The sequence below is a fragment of the Balaenoptera musculus genome, chromosome 5, assembly GCF_009873245.2.
Source record: "Balaenoptera musculus isolate JJ_BM4_2016_0621 chromosome 5, mBalMus1.pri.v3, whole genome shotgun sequence".
NCBI classification, from domain to species: Eukaryota; Metazoa; Chordata; class Mammalia; order Artiodactyla; family Balaenopteridae; genus Balaenoptera; species Balaenoptera musculus.
In genome coordinates, this window is record NC_045789.1 from 92,904,921 (window position 1) to 92,931,414 (window position 26,494).

Below are 26,494 nucleotides of genomic sequence, written 5' to 3' on the forward strand. Positions count from 1 at the left end.
TTCTCTGAGGTACTGGAAATAGAAATTCAAGGAGAAAAATTGAAGTTTGAGGAAAAAGGGCAACATAAAATATTGAGGATCTTGTTTTTTTTCTTTTAAAATTGGCTGTGATATTTAGATTCCACCAAATACATTTAAAAGAATAATGGAAGAGTGTTGTTTTAAGATATCAATATTTACAATGCACTGTGAATTACATCTCCTGTAACCATTTATAACTATGAGAAAACATCAGATGACCACTTAAAAATGTTTGGAGGAGGGAATACAGTTTTTGAAAATTCCTTCTTTCACCAACAGAATAAGGCATGCCATCCCGCATCATATTTTTGCTGGTGTTTTGAAATGTTATAATAATAAAAATGGCAGCTAACCTATACTGAGAGCTTATTGTGTGTAAGGCAGTAAGCATGTTTTATATATATGAAATAAATGAATCCTTTTCCCCCAACTTTATTGAAAAATATTTGACAAGTATAATTGTATGTACTTAAAATGTATAACCTGATGATTTGATATACATATACACTGTGTAGTGATTAACAAGAGCAAGGTAATATACATCCATCACCTCACACAGTTAACTTTCGTGTGTGTGTGGGGAGAACGCTTAAGATTTACTCTCAGAAACTTTTAAGTATCCAATACCATATTATTCACTATTGTCACCATGCTGTGCATTAGATCCTCAGAACTTATTGTTCTTATAACTGAAAGTTTGTACCCTTTCACCAACATCTCCCCATTTTCCCTCTATCCCGGCCCCTGGAGACTACCATTCTATTCTCTGTTTCTGTGAAAATGACATTTTCTTTTCTTAAGATTCCACTTATAATATTTCATCTAATCTTAAAAAACCCTGTCTGGTATGTATTACCATCACCTCTGCCTACAGACGAGGAATCTGAACCACAGGCTGGTTATGCTAGTAAACTAAAACTACATAGCTATTGAAAATTGAAGCTGAGATTTAGCCCAGGTGAAACCGGTCTGGTCTTCATTCTGTCATTCACTGCACACTGTTACCTACTTAGATATGTTTTCCCACCTACATGATCAAGTGTTGAAAGCTTATCTTTTCAGGTAGGTTTGCAAATTCCTCTATGCTCCACAATACCCAAGGTTTAGTTTTACCCATAAAACAAGTTTAATAAGCATTTGCTGCTTACACATTTAGAATTTTTAAGAATTTCTCTCCTCCATCTAATAATTAAAAGTGGCCCTCTTGAAACATCAGAAATTAAGGATTATAGTAACCTTCTACCCTATTTTTGGTAAGAAACTTAAATCCATATATTTGACTAGAAAAAGTGGAAAGATATACAAAACAAGTTTAATAGTGATTAACTTTTGGTATTGTCCTTAATTGTTAGATTTAGATCTTTAGTTTCTTATTGTTTACATTTTCCTATTCTTTAGATTTTCTATGTTGGGCATAGATTACTTTTGTAATAAGAGAAGAAAATATTTGTTACTAAGCCACTGTATAGAATTCACAAGTACATAAAACAAAGGGAAAAGAAAAGGATCCAAACAAGCAAGAAACAGCAACATCAACATAGGGAGAGTGAAGCACAGGAGGTGAGTCGGAAGGTCTGGCCTGAACACTGGGGAGGGCTCATTTCTCCTTACCTGGAATCAGGAAGCCACAGGGCCCTGGCAGCCCTAGCAGCAGGGTACACATTCAGACAAAGCAAAAGCAAAATATTTCACTTGTTAGAGGCTATGAGAGGAATTTCTAGAAATTGTGTACTCTTCATTTCTCCATACATTTTAAAGAAAACTTAGTCATTTCCAATGGATTATTTCTGTGATTTATTTGAAAATAAATTCTTTCCTTGGGCTCCTCAGGTAACTGCTCTGTCTTCTCCAAGTATGGGAAGAAACAGTAATTATTTATTGGAGTTTTTCAGCTATACCCATGAAATCTAGGAGCCCATGGTTTTCTTTTTTCTTTTAAATTAATACGGTGAAGTTTTATTTTCAGAAGTACAACTGGTTAAGAACCATACCTTGACATGTAAATTTTTTGGAGGGAGTTGTGAGTAATAGTTTATCTGCCATTTCTCCAGGGCCAGCACAGCGAGCAATTCCTGGTTCTTTGTATTCCGACTTTACCCAGTCGGATAACCACTGCATGTTACAGTCACAGTAAAGAGGGTTGGCTCCAATTGCTCTGTAAAACAACACAACAAAAGCACACACACACACACACACAAGTATGGAAGCACCGTTATTATTTCCTAAGGGACCATAATTTATGGTGATGTTCAGTAGAAAATCCCTATAGATTTATTGATAAAAATTTAGAAGAAAATGGAGGCATTGGGGATTCCCCATTTTCCTGAATTATGTGCAACTGCGATTTAGTGAGTTGTCACCAGTGTTAACACTGACCTGGCTTTACAAAGTCTCCTTGTATTTGCAGACAGGTTTATACTAGGTGCAAGCACACCCCAAATGCACATTAACACTTCCTTCATTGACCAATGATTTACTTAGTACCCAATCATTATGCCAGGTTCTGGGGACCCAAATATGAATAATGCATTATTTTTAACCCCAAAAAACTCCTTCTGCAAAGGAGATTAACATAAACTCATACATACAAGTAATTTTCATTAGAAGTGGTATAGCAGAAGAATTTACAAGATAACTGTGAACAGAGGGGAACTCTTCTGGGAGACTGGTGGTTTAAGAAGTCTGAGCTTTTAGATATTTAGATTCAAGTACGTAGAAAAGGTTGGAAAGGATGTTTCAGGGTAAAGGACCAGTAAAACGCATGAAGATAAGGAAGGGCATAAAATAATAAAGGCGCATAAAGCTAGTTCCCCAGAGCTGATTTGGAACTCCATTGGACGTTTGTCCCTTTAAAGTTTTTCATTTTAGAACTTTGGTTCCTACTCACATAAGCCATTGTAGTGATAGGAAAAGTAATCAAGATAATGCTTGATTATAAATGCTAGCTATTTATTGTATCATTATGATATACAGGAATTGTGCTAGGCCATTTATATGAATTACCTCATTTTATCCTAAATAGAAACCCATGAGATCAACATTATTAACAACCCATTTTACAGATTAAAAAACTGAGGCCAGAGACGTTAACCAATGGATTCACAAATTTGCCAAGCTTGGGCACAAGTAGTGTGTGCATAAAGTAGCATTTAAAAACTGATTAATTCTGATTTATAATTAACTTCAGATTAGTAATGTTTCTAGGTATATAGTCTAAGCAAAATTGTTCTTTTATGGAGAAGCTTTCAAAATATAGTTACAAAACCTTAATACTTTATATTGCAGCTGTTTTAATGCCAAACTCTAGCCAAGAATTGGAGTGAAGTAAATGTTATGCTCATATGTATGTCAGATTCAAACCTTTCTTTTAAATTAAAAATGAGGGAAATGATGTTTTTGGGTCATTTAATCTCATCTCTACTGACATTTGCTAAGTCCTTACTATGCCAGGAGAAACAGTAAAAAATGTGAATGGAGCATAGCTCTCTCTGGTCTGGGGAGTAAAAGACAACTGCATAAAATGAAATACATGACAAATAGGATGCATGACAAAGAAGATTCAAATTGCTCTCCCTGTTGGGGAGGAGGGTCACATAAAGGACAATCCTACTTAGCTCAAGCAGCACCTTTCCCACGTAGCCTTTTCTGATTCATCACCTTAACACTAGCTGAACAGCCACTTCCTTCTCTAGGCAGCATTCCCTGCCGCAGTGCCGCAGTCCTGCACCCCTGAGCCAGGGGTCTCATTTACATAGGATCTCAGGCAAGTGACTTGCATGGAATTTGTAGAGAAGTGGCCCTGACGTCAACTTTGAGGTCGGAGCAGGGGCTCACACATGAAAAAATGGAGGTCTTGCCTCCAGGGACCTAGTAGTTTAATGTAATGGAAGGGATATTGACAGCAGCAGTCCCATTGACAAAAACCTACACTGATCACACAGCCCCTATAAGGGAAATTCAGATGTAGCATGATTGACTACTTGCTCCTATTCTCTGCCCATCCCCTTCTCTCAATTTTCTAAACTTCTTATCTTCTTGGGGTTTGGTAGGCTTTGAAGAGGAGGGCAAATCCAAGAAAAAATATGGCAAGTAACCTCTTCTGGAGAACCAAGGGCCAACTGATACTGATATTTAAGCTGAAGCAGATAACTGTCACCAGGTGATGCCAAACTCAGCCTGACCTAAGAAGGCTTTGGATTCTAGGGCTGTTCTCTGAACTTCCTTCCAATTTGCCAAGGTCTTAACACTACAGCTAAAAATAATGGAACAATGGAATTTAACCCAGTTGTGTGCTTTGGACCTCATTATTAAATTGTTTTACTGTACTTCCAAGAAATATGGAGGTACAAACAGCCTGCTATGAGAGAGAATGCAAAGGAAAAAAATTTCAGCCAATATGAGGATTTTGCTGTTTCCCTCTCCCACACCATAATGTCTTAAACTTTGTCTAATTTATTTCTGCATGGTGCCATAGTCAGTGCTGAGTAATATTTGCTAAATAAATGAATCCAGTTTGAGCAAATCAGGATAGGCTTCCTTGAGGAGGTGATATTTGGGATATGACTTGGAAAAGCAGGGTTTGGGCAGACTGAATTGAAGGGGAGCTGATATTTAGAATCAGAGAACATTAAAGAAAAGGCATAGGCTAGGAAGTTGGGGAGCCATGTTTGTAAGAAGAGACATTTTTGAAAGCAGAGCTCGACTTATGGGGAGTTAGGGCCAAAAGGATAAATTAAGGCTATTTTGTAGAAGGCACCATATCTAGATTGAAAATCTTTACATCTTCTTTAAAGATGGAACCAATCACATTTTATGATGTGACAATAAAAATGGTGGCAGAGGGCCATTTGTTCCAAACTCACTTGCCAGGGAGAGTTTGACCCTAAACCCACATTCATGAACTAGATACTCACAGGTGTGATAATGCAGAAAGATCGTTGAAAGCACCTTCAGGCACAACCGAAATGTCATTTCCATGTAAAGAACTAAAAGCAAGAAAAAGCAAAATTAAATTTCCTATTATTTCAGGGAGTTCAGAAAAATCCCCACGCATATATGAGACTTTAGTTTATAACAAGCTTTTAAAATTAGTGTAGAAAAGATGGTGTATTCAATAAATAGTCTTTAGACAACTGGGTATCTATTTGGGGAAGCAAAAAGTTAGTTCCTTCTTCACATCATATGCATAAAGTAAATTCTAGATCGAAGAGTTAAATGTAAAAATAAAACTGCAAGTGTATTAAAATAAAATATAGATGAGTTCCTTTTTATAAATATGGGATATGGAAGGCTTTTTAAAGCACTATATTCTAAAACTCAGAAATCATAATGGAAAAGAGTGATAAATTTTTGACAATGTAAAACATATCCATAATATAAAAGATTACAAAACAATAAGGTCCTACTGCATAGCACAGGGAACTATATTCAATATCTTGTAATAAACTATAAGGGGAAAGAGTCTGAAAAAGAATATATACATATATGTATATATGTGTGTGTGTGTACATATATATATATACACATACACACATATATAACCAAATCACTTTGCTGCAACCAGAAACTAACACAACATTGTAAATCAACTATATTTCAATTAAAAAAAAAAAGATTACATATAAAAAACAGAATGGGAAATATCTGCAACATAAGTAAGCTATAAGGATTAATTCCTTTGTAAAAAGACCTGCAAACTTAGAGTCAAGTGCATAAAGGCAGGTATGTTAATAAGGAAAAGACAAAGTAACCATAGAAAATGGGAATTGATACAATCAGGCTCATAGAATAAGAAATACAAATGCTCAATAAACAAAATATACTCAAATGTTCTAGTAATTGGAATTGCAAATTAAAAGAGGAATGGAAAATAATGTTCCGTCTGTCATATGACAAAGATGAAAGGATTAATAAAATTCAATATTTACAACAGTGCTTTGAAATAGGTACTCTGTTAAAATAGCATTGGTGGAAAATAAATTTGTAAATTGTTTGGGGGACAACAAGATGACTACTTTTGGTATTCTCCTAATATGCTTGACAGTAAGATGGATGTATAGGATGTTCATTCCAGCACTGTATAGAATAATGAAAATTTGGAATCAAACCAAATGATAGTAAAGATGAGGATGCTTAAATAAGTTATGGTCCCTTCATTCTATGGAACCCTCTTTACCAGTTAAACAGTTGAGGAATATTATATATGATGGAATGGAAAGTCTAAAGTCTAAAGCATATTGTTAAACAAAAATAGTCAATGACAGACTAAGAAAAACCCTATTTATGGTTTTTAAGTTATACAGCTGTAGGCATACATATATCAATACATAAAAAAATATATAAAAAAGGACCAGAAGAGAACATTGAACTGTTTAACTGTCAATTCTGGGGAGAGGATTGGGATTGAGGACCACATTTTATTTCACGTACTTTAAGATAAATTTTGTATAGTAAAAATATGTTGTGTTGTATTATATAACTTTTAATGAAATTAAAATTTCCTATATTTCTTCCAAAATTAATTAGATCTATATAAAACTACATCTTAATATCATATATTATCAAATAAGTCACCCCAGCAACAACATGTTACAAAAGAGAAAATTATGTTGTCCAAGTAAAAGATGTTGAGAATTGATACCGTAAGATAGAATTTTCCCATTTCCAAATCTGTAGTAAATCCGAATTTATATAACCCCAAATACCCCAAAATAAACAAAGCAGCTAAATCATTAAAAAGACAACCCAAAATCCAGATGCCTAAGAAAAGAAGTATTTTGTTAAACATAAGATGCTTACAGTAATCGAAGAGACTTCAATCCATCGAAGGTTCGAGGAGGAATGCATCTCAAACGGTTGTAACTAAGAATTCTGAAAGCACACGTAAGCCAATTTGTTTTACTCAAGTATCCCCAAATGGCCAAATGTCATTTTTTAAAATAAAGCAGTTAAGAAAAGGGTTACTTTAGCATCTTATAAATTGAGAATACTGACACATAATATCCTTTCAATCTTTGTGCTGTTACATCAATATAACATATTTATTTCTAAAATACAGTCTAGAATGCTTCCTACCACTGCTGTTGCTGTTGCCTCAACCGTGTCCTTCCTAAGGTGACTTCCTCTGAAAGTCTGTCTAAGGATCTCTCCCAAACCTGCCACAAATGCAAATTATTCTTTGTTTCTTTTATAGAACCCAACACTTTTTATACTATCTGTATTTGTTGACTGAGGTTTTTATTTTTCTGTTTCTCCCAACAGTATTAACATTTCTTGAGGGCAGAAACCCTGTCTTGTTTACCAGGAATGTCCAGTGAATTAAGGAATTAACTTAGTACTATACTTGCTACTCACAAGGTGAGGAGCTGGGTCATGTTGCTGAAGCTCTGATTAGAAAGGGTGCTTATTCGGTTGTTACTCAAGTCTCTAAAAGAGAAAAAGAAAGAAATGGAGTCTACTGTTACCATAGAAATTGACATATTAGTGATTCTTAGAAAGAAAAGGTTCTTCTTGCTCACAGTTATAGCAGCATTGTTAGGACTCAGCTTTTATCTGAAAATAACAAAACATTGGGTAATCCTCTGGGGTAGACTGTAATGTTATTCATAATTATTCATGCCCAAGCCTGCTGAAATTAGAAGTGCCCATGTGCCTTGCTTTGGCCAGTGAAGTGTGGGCACCAGCGCTGGTTTCACTTCAGAGCAGAAGCTTTAGAGCAAGCTCACTCTTCTCATGTCCCTTTGCTCCCACCTCTGCAAGGCTCCTTATGTTCCACAGAGAGGCCGTACCCATTGCCTGATCCCAGGGCAAAGACAGTGGAGGCCATTCACAACAGACACATTTGATAGGTGAGAAATAAACCTTTGGTCTTGAAAGTTGCATCAGTTACACATACTTCATCTTCACTGTCACATACAAATATTCAAACTGGATAACTGAAAGAATCCCTCATTTAGTTACATTACAATGCCATCATTAAAAACAACACCATAATTAAAAACTTTGCCTGTGGCAAAGTCACTGGCACCTAGATGGTCCTTAGTAAATGTCTGTTTAATAAATGATAAGTAAATGAGAGCGATGTGGATTTTTTATCAATGCTAAATGGGTATTTATAAGTGTAATCTGTACTACAGGTTGTAATTTATATTCAGTGAACTTGACCTTATTTTTATTATATATAATATATACATGATATATATAATATAATGACATATAATACATATTATAAATATAATACTGTAATGTATAATGTATTTTAATATATAATAACATATATATAATGACACATTATATATGTTTTGCATTTTGCTTTAGAAAAAATTAGTAAATATATACATACATTCACTCACATATATATGACAATGTGATACACATATTAGTGAATATTCACTAATTTTTATCTAAAGCGAAATGCCAAATATATGACTAAAGGAAGATTCATGAATAAATGGAAGATTATGGGTCATAATTTATGTTCACCTATGTCTCTGTGTGTATTTATGTTCACTATATTTTTCTGAAGCAAAATATATGAAGAAATGCAAGGTTCAGAAAAGCTGCTGAAGATTATCCACATTCCCTTATTAAAATACCAAAGTATCAGTAAAATGGACCAATGAAATTGTGAAAATGGTAGGAATGTTATAGGAGCTTTATAATCCATCTTCTTAGTTGCTGAAGTACTATGGCTAAATTTTAAAAAATAAATAAATACATCGATACTAGCAGAAGTTACTTGCCTAGAGTTGTATAATGAGTCACTGGTAAAACCATTTCTGGATCTATAAATTCTCATTTTTCATTTCCAAACTGGTTTTAAATAATCACATGCTGTCTCACAAATGACCCAATTCTGCTGAAGTGACCCTTTGGAAAATGCAACAATTTAATGGTTTATTTAACAGAACAAATGTATGTAATCAGTTCTTGCTGCTATTAAATAAATAACTAGAGGCAGAACAAGATATCTTAGAGGATGTTCTTTTTGCTTAATTTAATCATTTGCCATTTAAGCAGTTCTATACACTTCCTACAAAGTGTTTGGTTTTCACATACATTTAAGGAAAGCTGAAAAGGATCAACAGCCTCCACGTGCTTAGGGTAAAGTTCACAATGAGAAACATAACATTTTCTGCTACCTAGGTTTCTAGAATTCACTAATTAGGAACAAACCCTTTTTTCTAGGAACACCGGAAATATAAGACAGCATATTTACTCTAAAATCAGATACATGTAAAGATAAGGTATTTCCCTTTATATCCACTATCGTTGCTGATTTTTTTGTTTTGTGACAAGTTTTATCAATTACCAACAAGGCTACTCTAAGTGTGACATTATATATAGTAAGATTATATCTTTTTAAAAATATAGTGTGCATAACTAGATTGAAATGAAATGTTTGTATGTTTAAATATAATCTTGTATTTACAACTTAAAGATTGTAAAAAATTGTTTACATACATTAATGAAAGAGAGATGCTACTTTAGGAGGACATCAAACCAAACTGGTAAAAACAATTCAATGTTTTGACGTTTATACTCCGAAAGTCAGTATCTTTGTCAAGTTTACTTAAATACTATATGAGTAAATACGGATTTTATAAAATAAATTTTAATACTGGAAGCCCATATGTTAATTCATAGTGTATTAAATAAGAAAATCAAGCCTAATAAACTATATTTATAATATATTCTCAGTAAAGCTATTACTATCTACTCTGTTTTATTTAAAGTAGAGAATAAAAACATTGTTTTCCATTTTTCTTTCCTTGGATTGTCATAAAATAGCTCATATTCATCTTCAATAGAAGTATGCAACTTACTGCCTTTCTATAATTCTCTGATACTTAGACTTCATTGTATTTGTACTTTGAATAGAGGAGGACCTTTTTCTAAGATGCACCATTGCCTGATTGATATTCAGTGAAAATGTGGCTAGTGATCCAGAACCACAGTGAGCAAGAAGGGAAGCATCTAACTGAAGATGATTTATATTTTCTGAAAGGTTCACTAAATCTTCTGCCCCTTGCTATCCCCATTTTCATGAAATAAAATAAGAAGTCAAAGACAGAAAAATACATTACTCACATAAGTGTTAAATGCTTGTAGTTAGAGAGTTCCTTAGGAACCAGTGTAAACTGGTTTCCATCCAGATACCTGAAAACAAAGAAACAATATTATTTTTTTAAAAAGTAACAATAGCGAATCCTCAAATAGTTGAACAATATTTCACTCTCAATTGAAGCAAGGAAACACTTGGAAATTTCAGCTTTAAGATGTCATGTTCCCAGCTAGGACTGCTATTTAAGAGAAGTAAAAAAACCACAGTTGTCCAATCCAGTACAATTCTTTTGTGGATTACTTAGGCTAAATTATAAAACCAAGGACAGACTGGTGTGTCCGGTTCTTTGTGGTTTATCTAAGAAGGCAAGGCATGTATCCAACCATTTGTGTGTCAGCAAGAAGGGTCATTCAATCAACTATATTTTAAGTCAGTCTTCAGTTCACTTGTGTTTATGTGGAAACAACACCATGAAATGCATTCACTACTGGCAGGAAGTTGCTATCGCCAGCAAGACCAATCTTCCCTGCCTTACTTTGTATCAACACACTTAGTAAATAACAACGGATGATTCAAAGGATGTATTTGGGAATTTGAATGTAATTAGATTTCAGTTAAAAAAAAATCTTAAAAACAGTTCTACCCTTGTACATCTGCTCGGTGATATTAATTTTAGAAGGTTTCATAGAAAATCACAACATTTATCAAGTGCACAAGTACAGCACAGTAACAATACAGTAATAAGCAAATAACCACATGTAAGTAAAATTTCCCTTTCTGATTAGAGTCAGCAGAATGATCAGAAAATAAACAGTCTTTGGGCTAACAGTCAAGACACAGAAGTAAATGAATGCTTAAAGGTATATCCATGATGTCACAAAAAGAAAAATAATTTCATCTCCTCCCAAGGCTGTTCTTTCCCAGAATGTAGACGGTGACGGGTAAAAAATGCCTTTCAGCAACTTGGGCCATCTGGTTATAGATGTGCCCACAAACAATTCTGCCACATTGGGCATGTTGCCCACCCTGCCCCAGGGCTGTGGCCTATCTCCAGATCCGTGGCTGAGGTTCGTATTTTTGTTGGATATAGAAGTAGCTGAGAAACTGCCTAAGATAGCAATCTATTTCAAATACTTCAAAATGAAAAAAGTTATATAAAAGGCACAAGTTATCAAAATATGTAATGAATATGTGATTAAGAGTCAGGCTTTTTATGACTTCTTATGCCTATTCAAATTTTCTGACTTCATGTTTCAACTTCTCTCCCCTCTTTCTTTTCTCTAGCTAAGCATTTCTTGGTACCACTAGAGGGAAGCATAATCCCATGTACTTCAGCACTTTTCCTTTACTCCAAAAAGCATCCTAACACAAAGCTAAAAAGGTTCAGAATGTGCACTATGAATGCTTACAAGTAAAACAATCTAAGAGGGAAACTATATGGAACTGATTAAAAATAATGGATACCACTTGTTCAAAACTGTCCACCACTACATACTTATATTTGCCAAATTCTTTAATAATTTAATATAATATGCACATGGAAATTTTCTAATACATGCATATATGTTACTGGAGAGAGGGATCCTGCTGACTTGGTATGCTTCTAGGAATAAGCTCTTGGGGAGGTAAAGCGAGAATTCACAGGAGATGAGTTAATGTCTTCCTCATCTCTAAAACGTATTTTCTTTAAAAAAAGAGTTACTTTTTAATAATTTGTAGAGGAATAGATTGAAGATTCAACTATCTGACAGAAGAAACACATAGATGGCATAGACAAATGAATCAAGCAGGTTCTCAGAGGTAATTTAACAAGGAAATTAAAAGACATTTAAAATTATTTGATGGGAATCAGGTAAAAGGACAAAGGCATGGGTCAGTTAAAATGGTAGAAGGAGGGATTTAGCATCAAAGATGATCTAGATGTTATGCTGGGTATTATGTCCTTGGCTGGGGCGTTGTTATAATCAGTATTTTGCATATAGAATACTCTATAGGTATCTATCTTCCCAACACTGGATGGAGGGTAATCTTCTGAAATAAATACATATCAAAATAAGAATTAAGAATTTAATCACACACACACATAAAGCAGTGCTTACAGTTAACTAACAACTGTGATTGGTAACAAAAGAGAGAAACTGAGCCCTTTATAGCAGTTCAGCTTCAAGAGGGAAGGTCACACACTTTTTCTCAAAGTATCAATTCAGGGCCAAATTAGAATTCATAGAACTGCACATGATTTGAAAATAAGTTCCTTGATAACTGAAGTGACATCTTCTTGAACCTGATGGCCTATGTTCCAGGTTGCCAAAAGTTTATCAAATCTGCTCGTTTGCAATACTTGTACATTTGTGCATGAATTACAGGTAAACATCTGCATGAATTCCATTTTTGATACATGGCTTCACAGAGAAAAAAATAAACAGAGGCAAAATGACTCAATCGCATATCAATCGCATATCAAGCATTTGTCCGTGGTTCTTCATATACAGATAAAGGAATGAAATGGAGCCTGCATGCACCATTGTTAAAGCAGCTAATGCTTAGGTTTATTCCATTCCACATATAAAGCATAAGGCAGCTAAGGAAGTGTGCGTGGTGCTTAGTATCTTTATATGTCTATATTGGCTATGTAATTTGTAAATATCAGTTCTGAAAACGTTAGGGAAAATTGGCCCCATGCCCTTTATGATCTAAAGGACTCTGATTCAAGTCCAAAGGGCAGTATCTCCTTTTAAGGGTAAAGATTATGTCAGCTTCTCCCACGCCCCACGTATTCATGTATCCCCTGTGTGAGACAGTCTCCAAGGGGACACATGGTAAAGAATAATCAATCATATGAAACATCCCAGTCACCGTAGATGAACTAAATACATAGCATTTCTCAAGGTGCATTTGATGGAACATTACCATTGCAAGATACTCCATGAGAAAAGGGATATGGAGACAACTAAGTATGGGAACTACCTTAGAGTTTACATCCTCTCCTGGAGCTCACACTGCACATTAGCATAATAAAGGCTCTGAGAAATCCTACAGTGAAAAACAAAGAGAAACACACAACCAGCCTTTCCCAAGGGGACCTGAACTAGCTTTTATATTATTTGCTTAGGGTTTTCCATGATACTAATTAATGGCCCACAGAATGAATGTAATTTGCAAACAAGACTCAAAAGATTTTTGTTTGGTCTCCATTTCCCTTGGTGTGTGAAATATTAATCCTTCAGGAAAGGGAAAGACAAGCTCTACTTACAATTCAGTGACATCTCTTGGAATACCTTTGGGCAAGACCTTCAAGGCTTTGTTGCTACATCGGACCACCGTGTCCAAGCAGGTACACTCCGTAGGACAGCGAGAGAGTGGGGAACAACTATTGTCATCATTCCCTAAATTGCCAAAAGAAATACAGGAAAACCCAGATTTGTGGCTTTGAAGATGCTAGAAGGGATTTTATGCCTTTAGCTTAACAAACACAAGAGTCTTCAGCCATATGATGACTTATGTATAGGACATTAAGTATTTACAAATCGACACCATACATTCTGTGCAGGTCTCTTTTCAGACTGCCTAGGGCAGAATTCCAGAAAACAATTCACAGTTTGTATTATCAATACGATTATAATGTTGTGTTCTTTGTTCAGTTTTTTATACAAATTATACTTTTAATTAGAATATATAAACTGAATTATGGAGAAACTGAAAAGAGACAGACATGAAGAGACATAAACGGACAGATTAGTTTTACATGGTTAGCAAAAAGTATATGGGCCCCTCATTTGAAAATATACGGCTCAAATGAGCTCTTCATTTATTGCCAACAATTACAGAACCTATGTTCTACCTACATTACAGGGCTATTATGAGAATTAAATGTGATGATATACAGAGAGGACTAAAAAGTGAAAACTATTATTCTTGTTAGGTTTACTAGAATTTCTACTTTATGAGTCAATTGCTTTTATCATTGGTAGTTAAATGGTAGTTACTAAAAGAGATGCTTAGAATAGTAAAGAAAAACAAAAATGAAGCTATTTAAATAGTATCAACCACAAGTTGGAAATTAGAAAATCTTATAAAACATTCAGAAACACAAACCAAGTAGAGCTAGATGTGAGAGTACCGTCTGAGCAAGTAAGTACCCTGTTGCTAAAACAAAACAAAACAACAAAAACAAAGCAAAAAAATGCATAATAACTATCCATTGCCTGAACTATGATGTACTGTCTAATTATGCCCCACAGCATCAGAACAATCACCAGAGAGTGTCTGGTGGTCAAAGACCTGCAGGCTTTCTTACCATCATCACAAGTGAAGTCTTGAATGGCAACATCCTGGATGGGGATTTCTTTGAGGAAGTAGGGTTTCTGACATCGAGGATTTCCCGTTACAATTCTTTTCTTCCTGAGCCATTCTCCCAACCAAGCCAGGTAGCAGTTACAATTAAAAGGATTGGCCAAGAGGTTTCTAAGCACCACATGCAAACAATGCAGAGTTCAGTTTAGAGGTTCGCTTTCTGACTTCTCAAAACCCCATGCTACCATTTTCCCATACTGTATCTGTTGGAATGATTCCTTCGTAGTCTTTGTATTCACCCCACCCCCAATTCATGCTCAATCACACATAACATATGGGATGCGTTCTTTGACTGAAATATCTATGTTTGGAACATACAAAATAAGAACAATATTTTCATATAAGAATTCTTCAAATAATTTCATATGAAAAATAAAGTGAAGGTGGCAATTCAGGGTTTAGGCAGTGAATCCTGATAGATATCTCATTTAGAGATAATTTAAACTTGTCAGAGATCTGACTTACTGTCAAACATCCCTACACTGATAATGCAGTAATTTAATATAAAGATGAAGGCTGATTACCTTATATTATTGGGTTTAACCTGACAACAGCTATTTCATTAATTTGTCATTTCAAGATTTCCATCTCTTATTTGCTCCAGAGAATAGGTTTCCCATCCGAACTGACAGCTGAGTTGATTAAATGCCAGTTATAAAAATGAACTTACTTCTACAAATCTCAATACTTTTGGCATCTCACCACTTCAGCACAAACCTATTGACAATCCCATTATTTATAAACATGCCATCTTTAATATGCACAAATTAGTCACTCGATGGAAAATGTCACATTTTATGTGGAAAGAGGATTAAGTACCTTACTGATGGATGGATGCTTCCCTCAAATTATTTCTTCAGGGACTTGAGCTATGTTGAACATGATTTTTTTCCTTCTAACTACCTTTTCAGTTAAATTAGTATTTTTAGATGCCACCATTACCAGGAAGCCATATCAGTTATAAGGTTTATCATTTCAAACACTGCTTTTTAAATACTGACATACAAGGGGCCTGAAACACTTGGAAAGTTTGTTTGTTTTCTGACACTTTCTGAGTTCTATCTGTAGACCTACAAATATTCTTTGTTCTCCAACTGTCTACATAAAATGTGCTCTTGGATAGGCTCAGCCTATTTCTTTAATATCTTCTTAATATCACAGTAAATGCCCTCTGGTGAGCTTTTATTGTTGGTCTGGTCATCCTAATATATCTCCTGTCATTGTGAATGATCCTTTTGAGTACAGTTTGTTGGCAATAACCCTATCAACTCTGTTTTTATAATACTTATATTGTGAAGACTCCAATGTGAGAGCACTGGGAAAAACAAATCTACATTTCTTTTATTTGTAAAAGAATAAAATAATTCTCAATCAAATTATAAGATTACCATTTATAAATTAAGCCACACCACATTGTTATAAAAACAAATGACTGAAAAACTACCATGATTTTTGTTAAATTTTAATATAGGATAGTAGGCAATGTTTTTAGAAAAATTAAAATAAGTTTAACATGAACAAATTTCTCCTTTTTAAAAGAAGTCTAAGTCTTTGATCTCATTTTTATGAAATGCTTAGTAATGCATTAAAATGTTATCAATAAAAGTAATAAATATAATACACTGGCTCAATTAATACATAAATGAAAACTACTTTTCATACTTACAGAGTAGATAAAGAATGGAGAGTATCGAAAGCCCCTGGTGCAATTGTAGTAATTTGATTATCATATAAAGAAAGCAAACGCACAGAACTGAGTCCTGTGAAACTGTCGTTCCCTACGCAGCTTATACGATTACTTCTCAACATCCTGAGGGAAAAAAATACAACATCATTATGTAGATAAAATATCAGGCAATCAATTTTGCCTATCTTAAGACCGAAACAACACCTCTTGGCAAATGTGTAGCATTCATTCCTGCTTTCTGAATGTTCTCCTGTCATTAGGAATTGCTGTAGATATGTACAAGTCATCCCTTGGTATCCCTGGGAGATTCGTTTCAGGACCTCCTGCGTATACCAAAATCCATGGCCCTCCATATCCGTGGGTTCCGCATTAACCGCGGATGCTTGAATCTGCAGATGCAGAACACGTGGATATGGAGAGCCGACTATATTAAGAACCTTGTGCTAGAATAAAATGCATAGAGTTGTCAGTGATAACATTCAGTTACAAAAACTCATGAGCCTCAGCACCAGCTTACAACCCCATCTAGTGAGGGTAGAATGTTTTCCTTTAATGATACAATTATGTTTGCACTCTTATATAATGTCCTAATTCACCTATAGCTCTCTAAGCCCTTGAAGCCCCATGATTTATGTATTCTAAGAAGCATTACATTTGCTGCTGAAGAGAAAGGAGGCAAAAAAGAATCAATAGCCACAGAAAATGAAGAATTGAGGGCATCTTAGGGACTTACAGCCAAGTCAATGTCAACACGGGCTGGAGGAGCCAAACTTGACTGAGCTTCCACAAAGCCTGAATAAATTATTTGCTTTGAGTTTAGACTTAAAAGGAGGCAATACTTAAGAGATCCCAGTTGTTCACAATAAAATTTCTCTTGAAAAAAATTCTGACCATTTTTTCTTTAGTCATTGCCATTAACAGGATTAACACTTTTGTCATTTCTTCATCACTGCTAAAATTTTGGCTGTTTCTCAATTCTTTTCCTAAAATGTTTATTTGTGGGGCTTAGAAAAGGAATGAAAAGCTTCTTAAAATCCCATGTAAAGATGAACAGTTGCCATAAACTTTATTCAGAATTTCTGAAAAGTTAATATTCTCCTTAATTCTTCTAGACATGGGTTGATCACCCTGCTAGAAGATTGCAAAAATAACAACAAAGCATTCCTTTAAAATTCTAGATTGTCCTATAATAAATAAGAAATATCAGCTGTTGCATTCTGCTAAGTCGCAGATAACAAGAAAGGATAATGCCCTCCTTATCAAGGCATAGTTTTACGTTAGGAAACAAATGTACAACAGAAAAGTAGTCCTATCAGTACTATCCTTTGTCATAAATAGGAAAGAACATTTGGTCTTAATCTTGTTGGAGTCACAGACTCCTGGGAAAAGTCGAAAAAAGCTTTGCTTTCCATCACTGGAAAAATCCACAAGCACACATATGTACCACATTTTGCCTGCAACATCGGGGGTTCAAAGACCCACTGAAATATGTACATGTACGAACTAAGAGGTTTACTAGTCCTATAGGGTTGAGAAGTCTACAGGCAGTGAGGAGGGTCTTGTCAAAATCTTTATAGCTCCAAGCTGAAAGAGACCACTTAAAGCAATAGCTATGTCCCCATAAACCCACAGAAGGCCTGTTAATACTCTTAGCTTGGTCTAAATGATCTGTTTTGCTGCTTGAGGTACAGTGGGATTAAGTAGAGAGTCAGTGGGTGTCTGTCTCAGGTGCCAAAACACAAGAGGCACAAAAACATTGCTAGAAATATAACAAAGGAGAAGGCTGAATTTAGAGAACTCGTCTCACAGAGAGTCCTGTGACTGGACCTAGCCAGAAAAAAATACCTTGATAAACTCTTTGGAGTGGTGCTATGGACAGAACTGTGTCCCCCTAAAATTCATATCCTGAAGCCCTAACCCCCAATATGACTGTATTTGGAGACAGGGCCTTTAGGGAGGTCATTAAGGTGAAATGAGGCCCTAAGGGTGGGGCCCTAATCTGACAGGACTGGTGTCCTTAGAGGAAGGGGCCCCAGAGCTCTCTTTTCCCACACACAGAGGAAAGGCCACGCAAGGACACAGCGAGAAGGTAGCCATCTACAAGCCAAGGACAGAGTCCTCACCAGAAACCAACCCTCTCAGCACCTTGATCTTGGACTTCCAGCCTCCAGAACAATGAGAAAACAAATTCCTGTTGCTTAAGTCACTTATCTTGTTACAGCAGCCCAAGGCTATCTAATGTAGGTAGTTACAGGTTCACCCCTCATCCTCTCCTCCCCATCCCAACACACACTGCCCCCTTAAGGAGAAGGTTCTAGTTACAAGTCACTTGGCTACTATTTAAGAAGGGAGGCTTTTGCCTGCTGCAGGATTTATGTTTTGCTGAGTTACCTGAGGCAGCTTGGGGGAGGGGAATAGGGGCAGGAGTAGATATAACCACCTGTGGTATATCTTCTCTGTCCGCTTTCTACACTCCCAGGATCTCCTCCATAAAAAGACCAAAGGGATATTTGCATTACACTTTGCATTTCGAAGGGACTCCTAGTTAGCCCATGGGAGCGGTCAGCAGGTTGCAGGTTGGCTGTGTTGGACGGTTCGGCTCCAGGCTACCCCGGGAAGCTCAAAGAACATACTTCTCCTTTCATGGGCAGGGGCTTCTTTGAGTGGGATGTGAATTGGGGATGCCGCTGGCTGGGGAAATGCCCTCTCCATCTACATCTGATAAAGGGCAGGCAATGAACTTCCTTGGCTCTCAGTTACCCTGGGCACGCATGGCTCTTGGTGGTTGCACGGGGCAGGGTGAGGGTTTGGGGGAGACAGTGGAGCTTGGCCTCTCTCCACTGCAATTCCCAAGGGCGTGTCTTGGTTACAAATAATTTCCTTCATGTCTTCCAAAGGCTTCGGAGTTTCGTTGGTGTCTCTTCCAATGTTTAGGCCACCACTTTTGTCAAACATAATTTTATGCGTTAGAGATTATGAAAACTACACATACACACAGAAGAAAATTCAAGTAACTCAAAGTGTTGTCCTTACTCGTCAATTCAAGCCCCATCTTCCTTGGCCAACAACCTTCTGGAAACATACAGGATTTCTTTTTCCCAACCTCCCTACTGCTGAGTAAGTAGACATACGCTTAGCATGTCTTCTTTGAAATAGACAGTAAAAGATATACCACCAGCCAGTTTCTCTCTCTTTCACTAAGACCTTGCAGGGGCAGATGAAGGCAGTCTCCAGCTAGGCTTATTCTGCTGCAGGTGTTGGAGTGGGTTCTGAAGCTAGCGACCTTGGGCCAAGAGAGAGTATTAGGTGGAGGTATTTGAGGAAAAGGAAAGAGAATGATTGTTCTGAGGAAGAACAGAGGAGCCAGATCTGTACAAGCACTGGAGCAAAGATAATCTTTTTTGTTGAGGATTCAACAGCCAGGAGAGGTTCTTTTGATCATTTGCAAGCAGCATAATGAAGTCAGAGGTATCAGGGTCAAGGACTGTTTTTTTTTTTTAATAAATTATTTATTTTTGGCTGCGTTGGGTCTTTGTAGCTGCGTGGGCTTTCTCTAGTTGCAGTAAGTGGGGCCTGCTCTTGGTTGCAGTGTGCAGTCTTCTCATTGCAGTGGCTTCTCTTGTTGCAGAGCGTGTGCTCTAGGCTTGTGGGCTTCTATAGTTGTGGCACGCAGGCTCAGTAGTTGTGGCGCATGGGCTTAGCTGCTAAGTGCGCGGCCTGTGGGATCTTCCTGGACCAGGGCTCGAACCCATATCCCCTGCATTGGCAGGCGGATTCTTAACCACTGTGCCACCAGGGAAGCCCCAGGGATGTTTGCCTCTACAAAATGTGTGTGTGTATGTGATAGAGAGAAAGAGAGAGAGAGAGATACAGACAGAGAGAGAGACAGATATAGAGAGACAGAGACAGAGCAGAGATCGGGGGGATGAGGAAGAGCAGGAGCTATCCCCCCCTCCCCGGAATATAATGACCTGGGAATTACAATCCTGTGGTAGCAGAATCACAATGCAAATAAGAATACTTACAAAGTTTTGAGGCTTTCCAATCCCTTGAACATCTTATGCTGAACATTTTCCAAACGATTACTCGTGAGAAGTATTTCGTTTACACCAGCTGCGCCTTCAAATGCTCCCTCTTCAATGTCTGTGATCTTATTGTTGCTAAAGTTTCTAAATAAAAATGGTTGAAACAAATATTTGAAACAATTTCTTTCTGACAATGAGGGCACTGAGACAACATGTCTGATCATTTTCTTCTACTGAACGAATGTCTTCCACAAAAACTCTAAGCTCTTCACTGCCTGGCATTCCCAAGGCTCTGAAAAGTCACCACTTCCTGATTCCATCAAGCCAAACTGATAATAATACAAAGGAGAAATATCTATGCTGAAAAGTACCAGCCTGATCAATGATCTGCCAGGGCCCCCAGGGATATAAAACTCTTGAGGTCAGGTACTGAGTTGTGTAAACTTTTATGTTTGCCACCACACTTACTAAGAAACTTTTCAAAGAAGTGCCCGATTAAAACTGTTGAATGAATTAATGACTCAAAGAAGACAACTGGATAGAGAAAAGAAGGAAAGACTAAAATATGTTTGCATTTAGATAGCATCAGAAATGTATCTGAATATGAGATTGTTCCCAGTTAAACTCCTCATGTAATAATATGTCAAAACCACCAACTTATGCCAGTATTTTGTATGATACAAAATACTAAGGCTTGCCCAGAGGGCAAGAACATCCAGTTGAGGTAACATCTTCCTATAGGTTCTCTCTCTTTCTCAAGGCTCACTCCAAGACCAGGGATGCCCACAGAACAAGGATCATTTTTAGGTACCATTTTATTCCTTTCAGAGCACACTGCACATAGCAGCTGCTGAATAAATATGTATTGAATTGAAAAGCATCTTAGGGCTAAAAAGAAAAAGCAGTTAACGTCAGTGAAAAAGGAGCACAGTTAAGAACTTAGAAACTCTTTGGGAGGCAGTATAATATGTGGGTCAAGTGCACAGGAAATGCTTTCAGTCTGCTCTGCCACTTCTAGCCTTTGTGACTGTGGACCAGTTACATATATGAAAGCACAGATATCACACAAGTATGCTTCTTTCCTTCTCCTGATGTTTCCTGTTATGTGGAGGGTTCTCCACGGACCCTCACTCTTGGCCTCTGTCCTGTCCCTCTTTCCATCCACCTTAGGTGGGGGAGGGTTACAGTCGGAGTGTTGCTGAAACTGCTGAGCTTATCAACTTATTTTAAAATATGAGTTGCGGACATGTAGTAACACAAATGAGCTATCAAGCCAGTTTACCAATCATTAATTTTGACTATCTTCTAATGAAAGTTTAATGAAGCAAAAAGTCAAACAGTTGACATGAACGTGCTGAAAGAGAAAGAACAGCATGGTTTGGGGAACAGTAAAGGAAGTTACAAAACATTACTGAACTCATCTCTAATGCGCTAAGTTTGCTGGATTCCTGCTGTGGCCACATAACAAACCAGCTGTCTGAGTTAAAGTAAGATGCTAGGGTTCTGCTACAGAAAACATGGTTACCATCACTGGAATACATAGGAAAGAGCCAATTACTTAGGTTCCTCTCAGAGTTTACCCTAAATTCATGTCACAGGTAGTCACTGTATAGACATGTCTCTGAATCTTTTATATCTTCCAATTTCCTAAGAAATCTAAATAAAACTGCAAAGGTATAAGAAAACACAACACTACAGATATTTTAAAAGATGGCTAATATACGGCTTACATTTTACGTAATTGAGGAAGTTTCTTGAAGATGCCTGTAGCTTCCAACACTGTAAATTCATTATTATTGAGACGTCTAGGGAAAACAGAAACAGAAAAGTTTCATTCCCAACAGTCAGGAAGAGATTAAATTTTATTTCTCGTACAGAATTATAACATTATTTAATGAATATCCTAAAGCAAAATATAGGACACATATCACAGAAAATTTGTGGGAAGTACAGATTTTTTCCAATTTATCCCATATTTTAATGACCAAAATAAAACATATTAAGAAGCACGTAGTAAAGAAAACCAATCATCGAAATTCAAAACCAGCTCTCATTCAGTAATCTGTAGAACCAAGTTTCTCAACTTTTTTTTTCCACTATTACCCCTGCCTCCAAAAGCACTTTAGGATATATTTTTTCTAGTCACTTCTCCATAAATATGTATCAACAGCTTTACTGATATATGTTTACACACCACAGAATGTACCCTTTTAAAGTGTACAAGTCAGTGGTTTTTAAAATATTCACCAGCTTGTGCAACCGTCTTTGCTTCCTAATTCCAGAATATTCTCATCATCCAAAAAAGAAACCCCATACTCATCAGCAGTCATTCTCAGTTTGCAGCCCCCCACTGCCTCAATCCCTGGCAACCACTAATTCACCTGCTGTCTCTGTGGATTTTCCTATTCTGAATATTTCTTATAAATGGGATCACACAAAATGTGGCCTTTTGTGTCTGTCTCTTTTCACGTGGCATAATATTTACAAGGTTCTTCCATGTTTAGCATAGATTAGTACTTCATTCTGTTTTATGGCCAAATTACATTCCATCGTGTGGACATACCACATGTGTTTATCCATTCATCAGCTGATGGATATCTGAGTTGCTTTCACTTCTTAATCATTATAAATAATGCCGCTAGGACACTGGCATACAAGATTTTGTATGGCTGTATGTTTTCAATTCTTTTCGTTATGTACGTTGATGTGAAATTGCTGTGTCACATGGTAAATCTACCCTTAACTCCTTGAGGAAGAGCCCAACTGTTTCTCAAAAGTGCTGCATCGTTTTACCTTCCCACCAGCAATGTATGAGGGGTCCAATTTCTCTCACCTGTTACTGTCTTTTTTTAAAGCCATTCCACTGGTTGTGAAGTGCTACCTCATTATGTGTTTTTTTTTTTTTTCTCATTATGGTTTTGATTTGCGTTTTCTTCATGCCTAATGATACTGGGTAATTTTTCATGTGCTTATTGCCCATTTGTATATCTTCTTTGGAGAAATGTCCATACAAATAATTTGACCACTTTTTAACTGGGTAAGGTACATTTTAATTGTTGGGTTGTAAGAGCTCTTTATATATTCTGGATATGAGTCCCTGAGCAGATGTATATATATATATTTTAGATATATGTTTTACAAATATTTTCTTCCCAGTACTGATTTTTAAAGGTATAATTAAAAAAAAACTTAATTTCATAAAACACACACAACCTTTGCTGAAAGATGAATTAGATATGAATTTCTAAATTCCTGAGTGACAAGTAAACTTATTTAAAGTGTTATCATGCTGGAAGATAAAATTTGAATTACTGTTTGTAGTATTATTGGAAGTAAATGTAACTCCCTCCATGATAGTAAATAGAGAGTTCAGGGCTTTTACTGCATGGTCTCCATGCATTTCTAAAGTCCTGGACCTATGAAATAGCTTCATGAACTAACAGAATTTTAAAAAGCATCATTATAACCACTAGGTAGTGAGTTTCTGTCATCTTTTTGAAAGCATTATATTATTTTTAATTATTCAAATTGCTTAAACAGGTATGAGTATAGGCACTGTGGGAGATAAACTATAAAACACAATCTCTGTCATCAAGGGGCTATAATCTAGTTGAAGACAAGAGAATTATACATGCACAAAAAGACAACCAGCTCTGCAAAGCAGTTAATGAAAAATACCAGATGGTGCTAGACATAAACATTGCTAAGATGTTCTAAAAATGATGAGGTTTTACTAGGTTTTTCTGGGATTTTTAGAAACACTAACATTAAATGTCATACTTTTATAAATAAAGTCAGTGAAGGCCAACATACATGGGCACAGAATCTATAAATGATTCAAACATATTTTAGAACCTCGTATGTGCTAGGCCCTATGTTAGTGTTACAAATATAGATCTGATTACACTCTGTCTTTTTAGCTTTTCCTGCTATGATATCCATTGTTCAGAAAAAAACTATCCTTTGTGCTTCATACTTGGTAAACATTGAATCCTTCCACTTGTGAGTCAGTGAAGTAGCATAGCTGATAAAAAAAGGACTCTGATTGAATTCACAATTAACACAGATTCAAAATGGTGACTCCGAACTATTTTATTTGGTTGCTGAAAAGACTACATTAAAAATCTATTAAGCGCTTAGAAATGGGTTTGGATATAAGTAATATCCAAGAAATAAATATCAAATGAATGTATTATTATTAGCACTACTAAGTGCTAACTGAATTTTTGAGAGGTGAGTTAATTTCTGTAGTTGTACCTTGGGCCAGAAAGATGAAGTAAGAAAGCCTCTAATACATATATTTGTACAAAGAAGAGTTCTGCCAATGTGTGTCAATTAAAATTAATGTAATTATTGAGAATGAAAGGGCAAGACAAAAATCCCAATGCTTTGATGCTTTCATTCCTTCCCTCCCAAACCGGATTTTGTTGGGAGATGAACTTACAGCTCTGCAGTGTACTGGGGAATGTGGTCTGGGATTTTGGCGAGTTTTTGATTGGAGCAATCTACTGTGGTCCCTTCACAGCGGCACTTTTCAGGGCAAGCCAGATCGGCAAAGCAGTCCCCGCTTAATTTTGATCGATAATCTTCTGTACCTATTGAGGATTCAAGCCAGAAGAGAAGATACTGAGTCTGAAGGTTAGAATATTTGTTTATTTGTAGGAAGAAAAAAGTAAGATAACTATAGATTATGCAGCAGGGAGACAACTTGGGGAATTTTGGTCAATGGATGTCAGGAGAGGGTTAAAACAAGGGCTTGGAATTTGCTGGAAAAAAGAGTAACCAGATTCACAGGACAGGAAAACATTAACAGAGTTGAGCTTTTCACAGCTGTACTTTCTGCTGATCCAGTTATGAGCCATTCTAGACTATTTGACAGCTAATCACACAATGGCTACTAGTCGTGAAAAAGTTTATTTTTTCTCTGAGTCAAGAATTTAAAATGTATCCAGTAATAAACATATGCCTAGATATCATTTTCAATTAGGGCTTTCAAGGCAAATAGATGGACTCAGGTTTTTAAATTTTCTATGGTCTTTTATTATTCTCTCCCTCTCACATAATCTTCAGAAATGCTTAAAAAGCCCTCTTTTGTTCATTTTGATTTTATAAAAAGAAACAAGTAAATCCTGATTTAAGCCTCAGCAGCTTGTCATGCTGTAGAAAGCTGCGTGACGTTCCATGGTGCTTGACGGAACCATGTTTTACTCATACCTGGCAACCACATGGTTAGATCAAGCACAACAGAAAATCTCGCTACATAACCACTACACCATCCACTAGGCCAAAGGTAAGACCAAGAGGAAAGATGAAGGGAAGCAGGAGAAAAGCTACAGACGTTCTGGAAACGTAATACTGTCTACATGACATGCATTCTCCCCGCAGAATGTTTATGACCATAGTAAGAGTATTACTACCGAAGATGCCCTGGAAACACAAAGAAGGGGCTATACTGAAAGGTGCCTCCAACGTTCCTCAGAGCTGCAGAATGGAAACAACAGCTTTCGGGAACAACATCCAGGAAGAAGTTGAAGGTGCGCTACAAGGACAACAGAGAGGCTCAAAAGATCTGTGGTTTCTTCTTGGAAAAAAAAAAAGGGTGCAAAAGAGTGAGACTAAAAGAAGATACATCAGGATTGAAAAGGGAGGATATCATGTTTCAGATCAGACACTTTTACTTACAGCCAAAATGGTGAATTCCTGCAAAAGTAAAGATCACCAAAAAGGAAAGAAAGACAGTAAACCCAGTTAAGATTCACATACACGTATATAAAACTCACTCAGGTCTCTTCCTTCCTCCCTTACTGTGGCAATTATCGGGGAATGGCCTGGTGTGACAAGAATCGTCATGCTTTGTAAACTTTCATAATCATTTTTTGAAGCACAGTGGTCTTACAGGAAAAGCAATGGCATACAAGATGCACAGCACAAATTAAGTTCTTGTCAATTCCTCTAAAAAAATGAAGTCTCCACAAGATAAGTTTTCTTTGAGTGCTCACTGTAATCTCTAGATGCCATCCAGAATGGTGGTAGGCAAGTAGACATGTAAAATGAAGTGAAAAACTAATCGTGAGATCTTCAAGAACTATCACTGGAACACTTGGATTAAACCTTAGGTTGTGGCTTACATGCTTCGTAATGATCTTTCCAACTTACAAATAATGTCACTTAATTGAAATGGAATCAGGATCTCGGAAGAAGTTTGCAAAGCTGAATATAACAGTTTCAATACATTTGCCAATTAATGCCGCGGCATTTACTGAGGATCTGTTGTATTGTAGTTTAAGCTTTCATTTAAAAGGTGAAATAAGGAAATACAGGGAACAAAGTCTAAGTGACAGATAC

At 36.4% G+C, this 26,494-nt stretch overlaps 1 protein-coding gene across 4 annotated transcripts in view; it reads right to left on the reverse strand.

The window, feature by feature from the left end:
- Positions 1-26,494, reverse strand: part of SLIT2 (slit guidance ligand 2) — a 379,752-nt gene that overhangs the window by 58,969 nt on the left and 294,289 nt on the right. For all 4 annotated transcript variants that reach the window (XM_036853383.1, XM_036853386.1, XM_036853384.1 and 1 more), the window contains 11 exons: positions 24,594-24,744; positions 21,880-21,954; positions 20,150-20,293; positions 16,104-16,247; positions 14,382-14,548; positions 13,338-13,470; positions 10,111-10,179; positions 7,375-7,446; positions 6,820-6,891; positions 4,935-5,006; positions 2,013-2,176 (listed from right to left, as the gene is read on the reverse strand). In XM_036853383.1, coding sequence (XP_036709278.1) covers positions 2,013-2,176; positions 4,935-5,006; positions 6,820-6,891; positions 7,375-7,446; positions 10,111-10,179; positions 13,338-13,470; positions 14,382-14,548; positions 16,104-16,247; positions 20,150-20,293; positions 21,880-21,954; positions 24,594-24,744 — 1,263 coding nt within the window. The remainder of the gene's footprint in view (positions 1-2,012; positions 2,177-4,934; positions 5,007-6,819; positions 6,892-7,374; positions 7,447-10,110; positions 10,180-13,337; positions 13,471-14,381; positions 14,549-16,103; positions 16,248-20,149; positions 20,294-21,879; positions 21,955-24,593; positions 24,745-26,494) is intronic.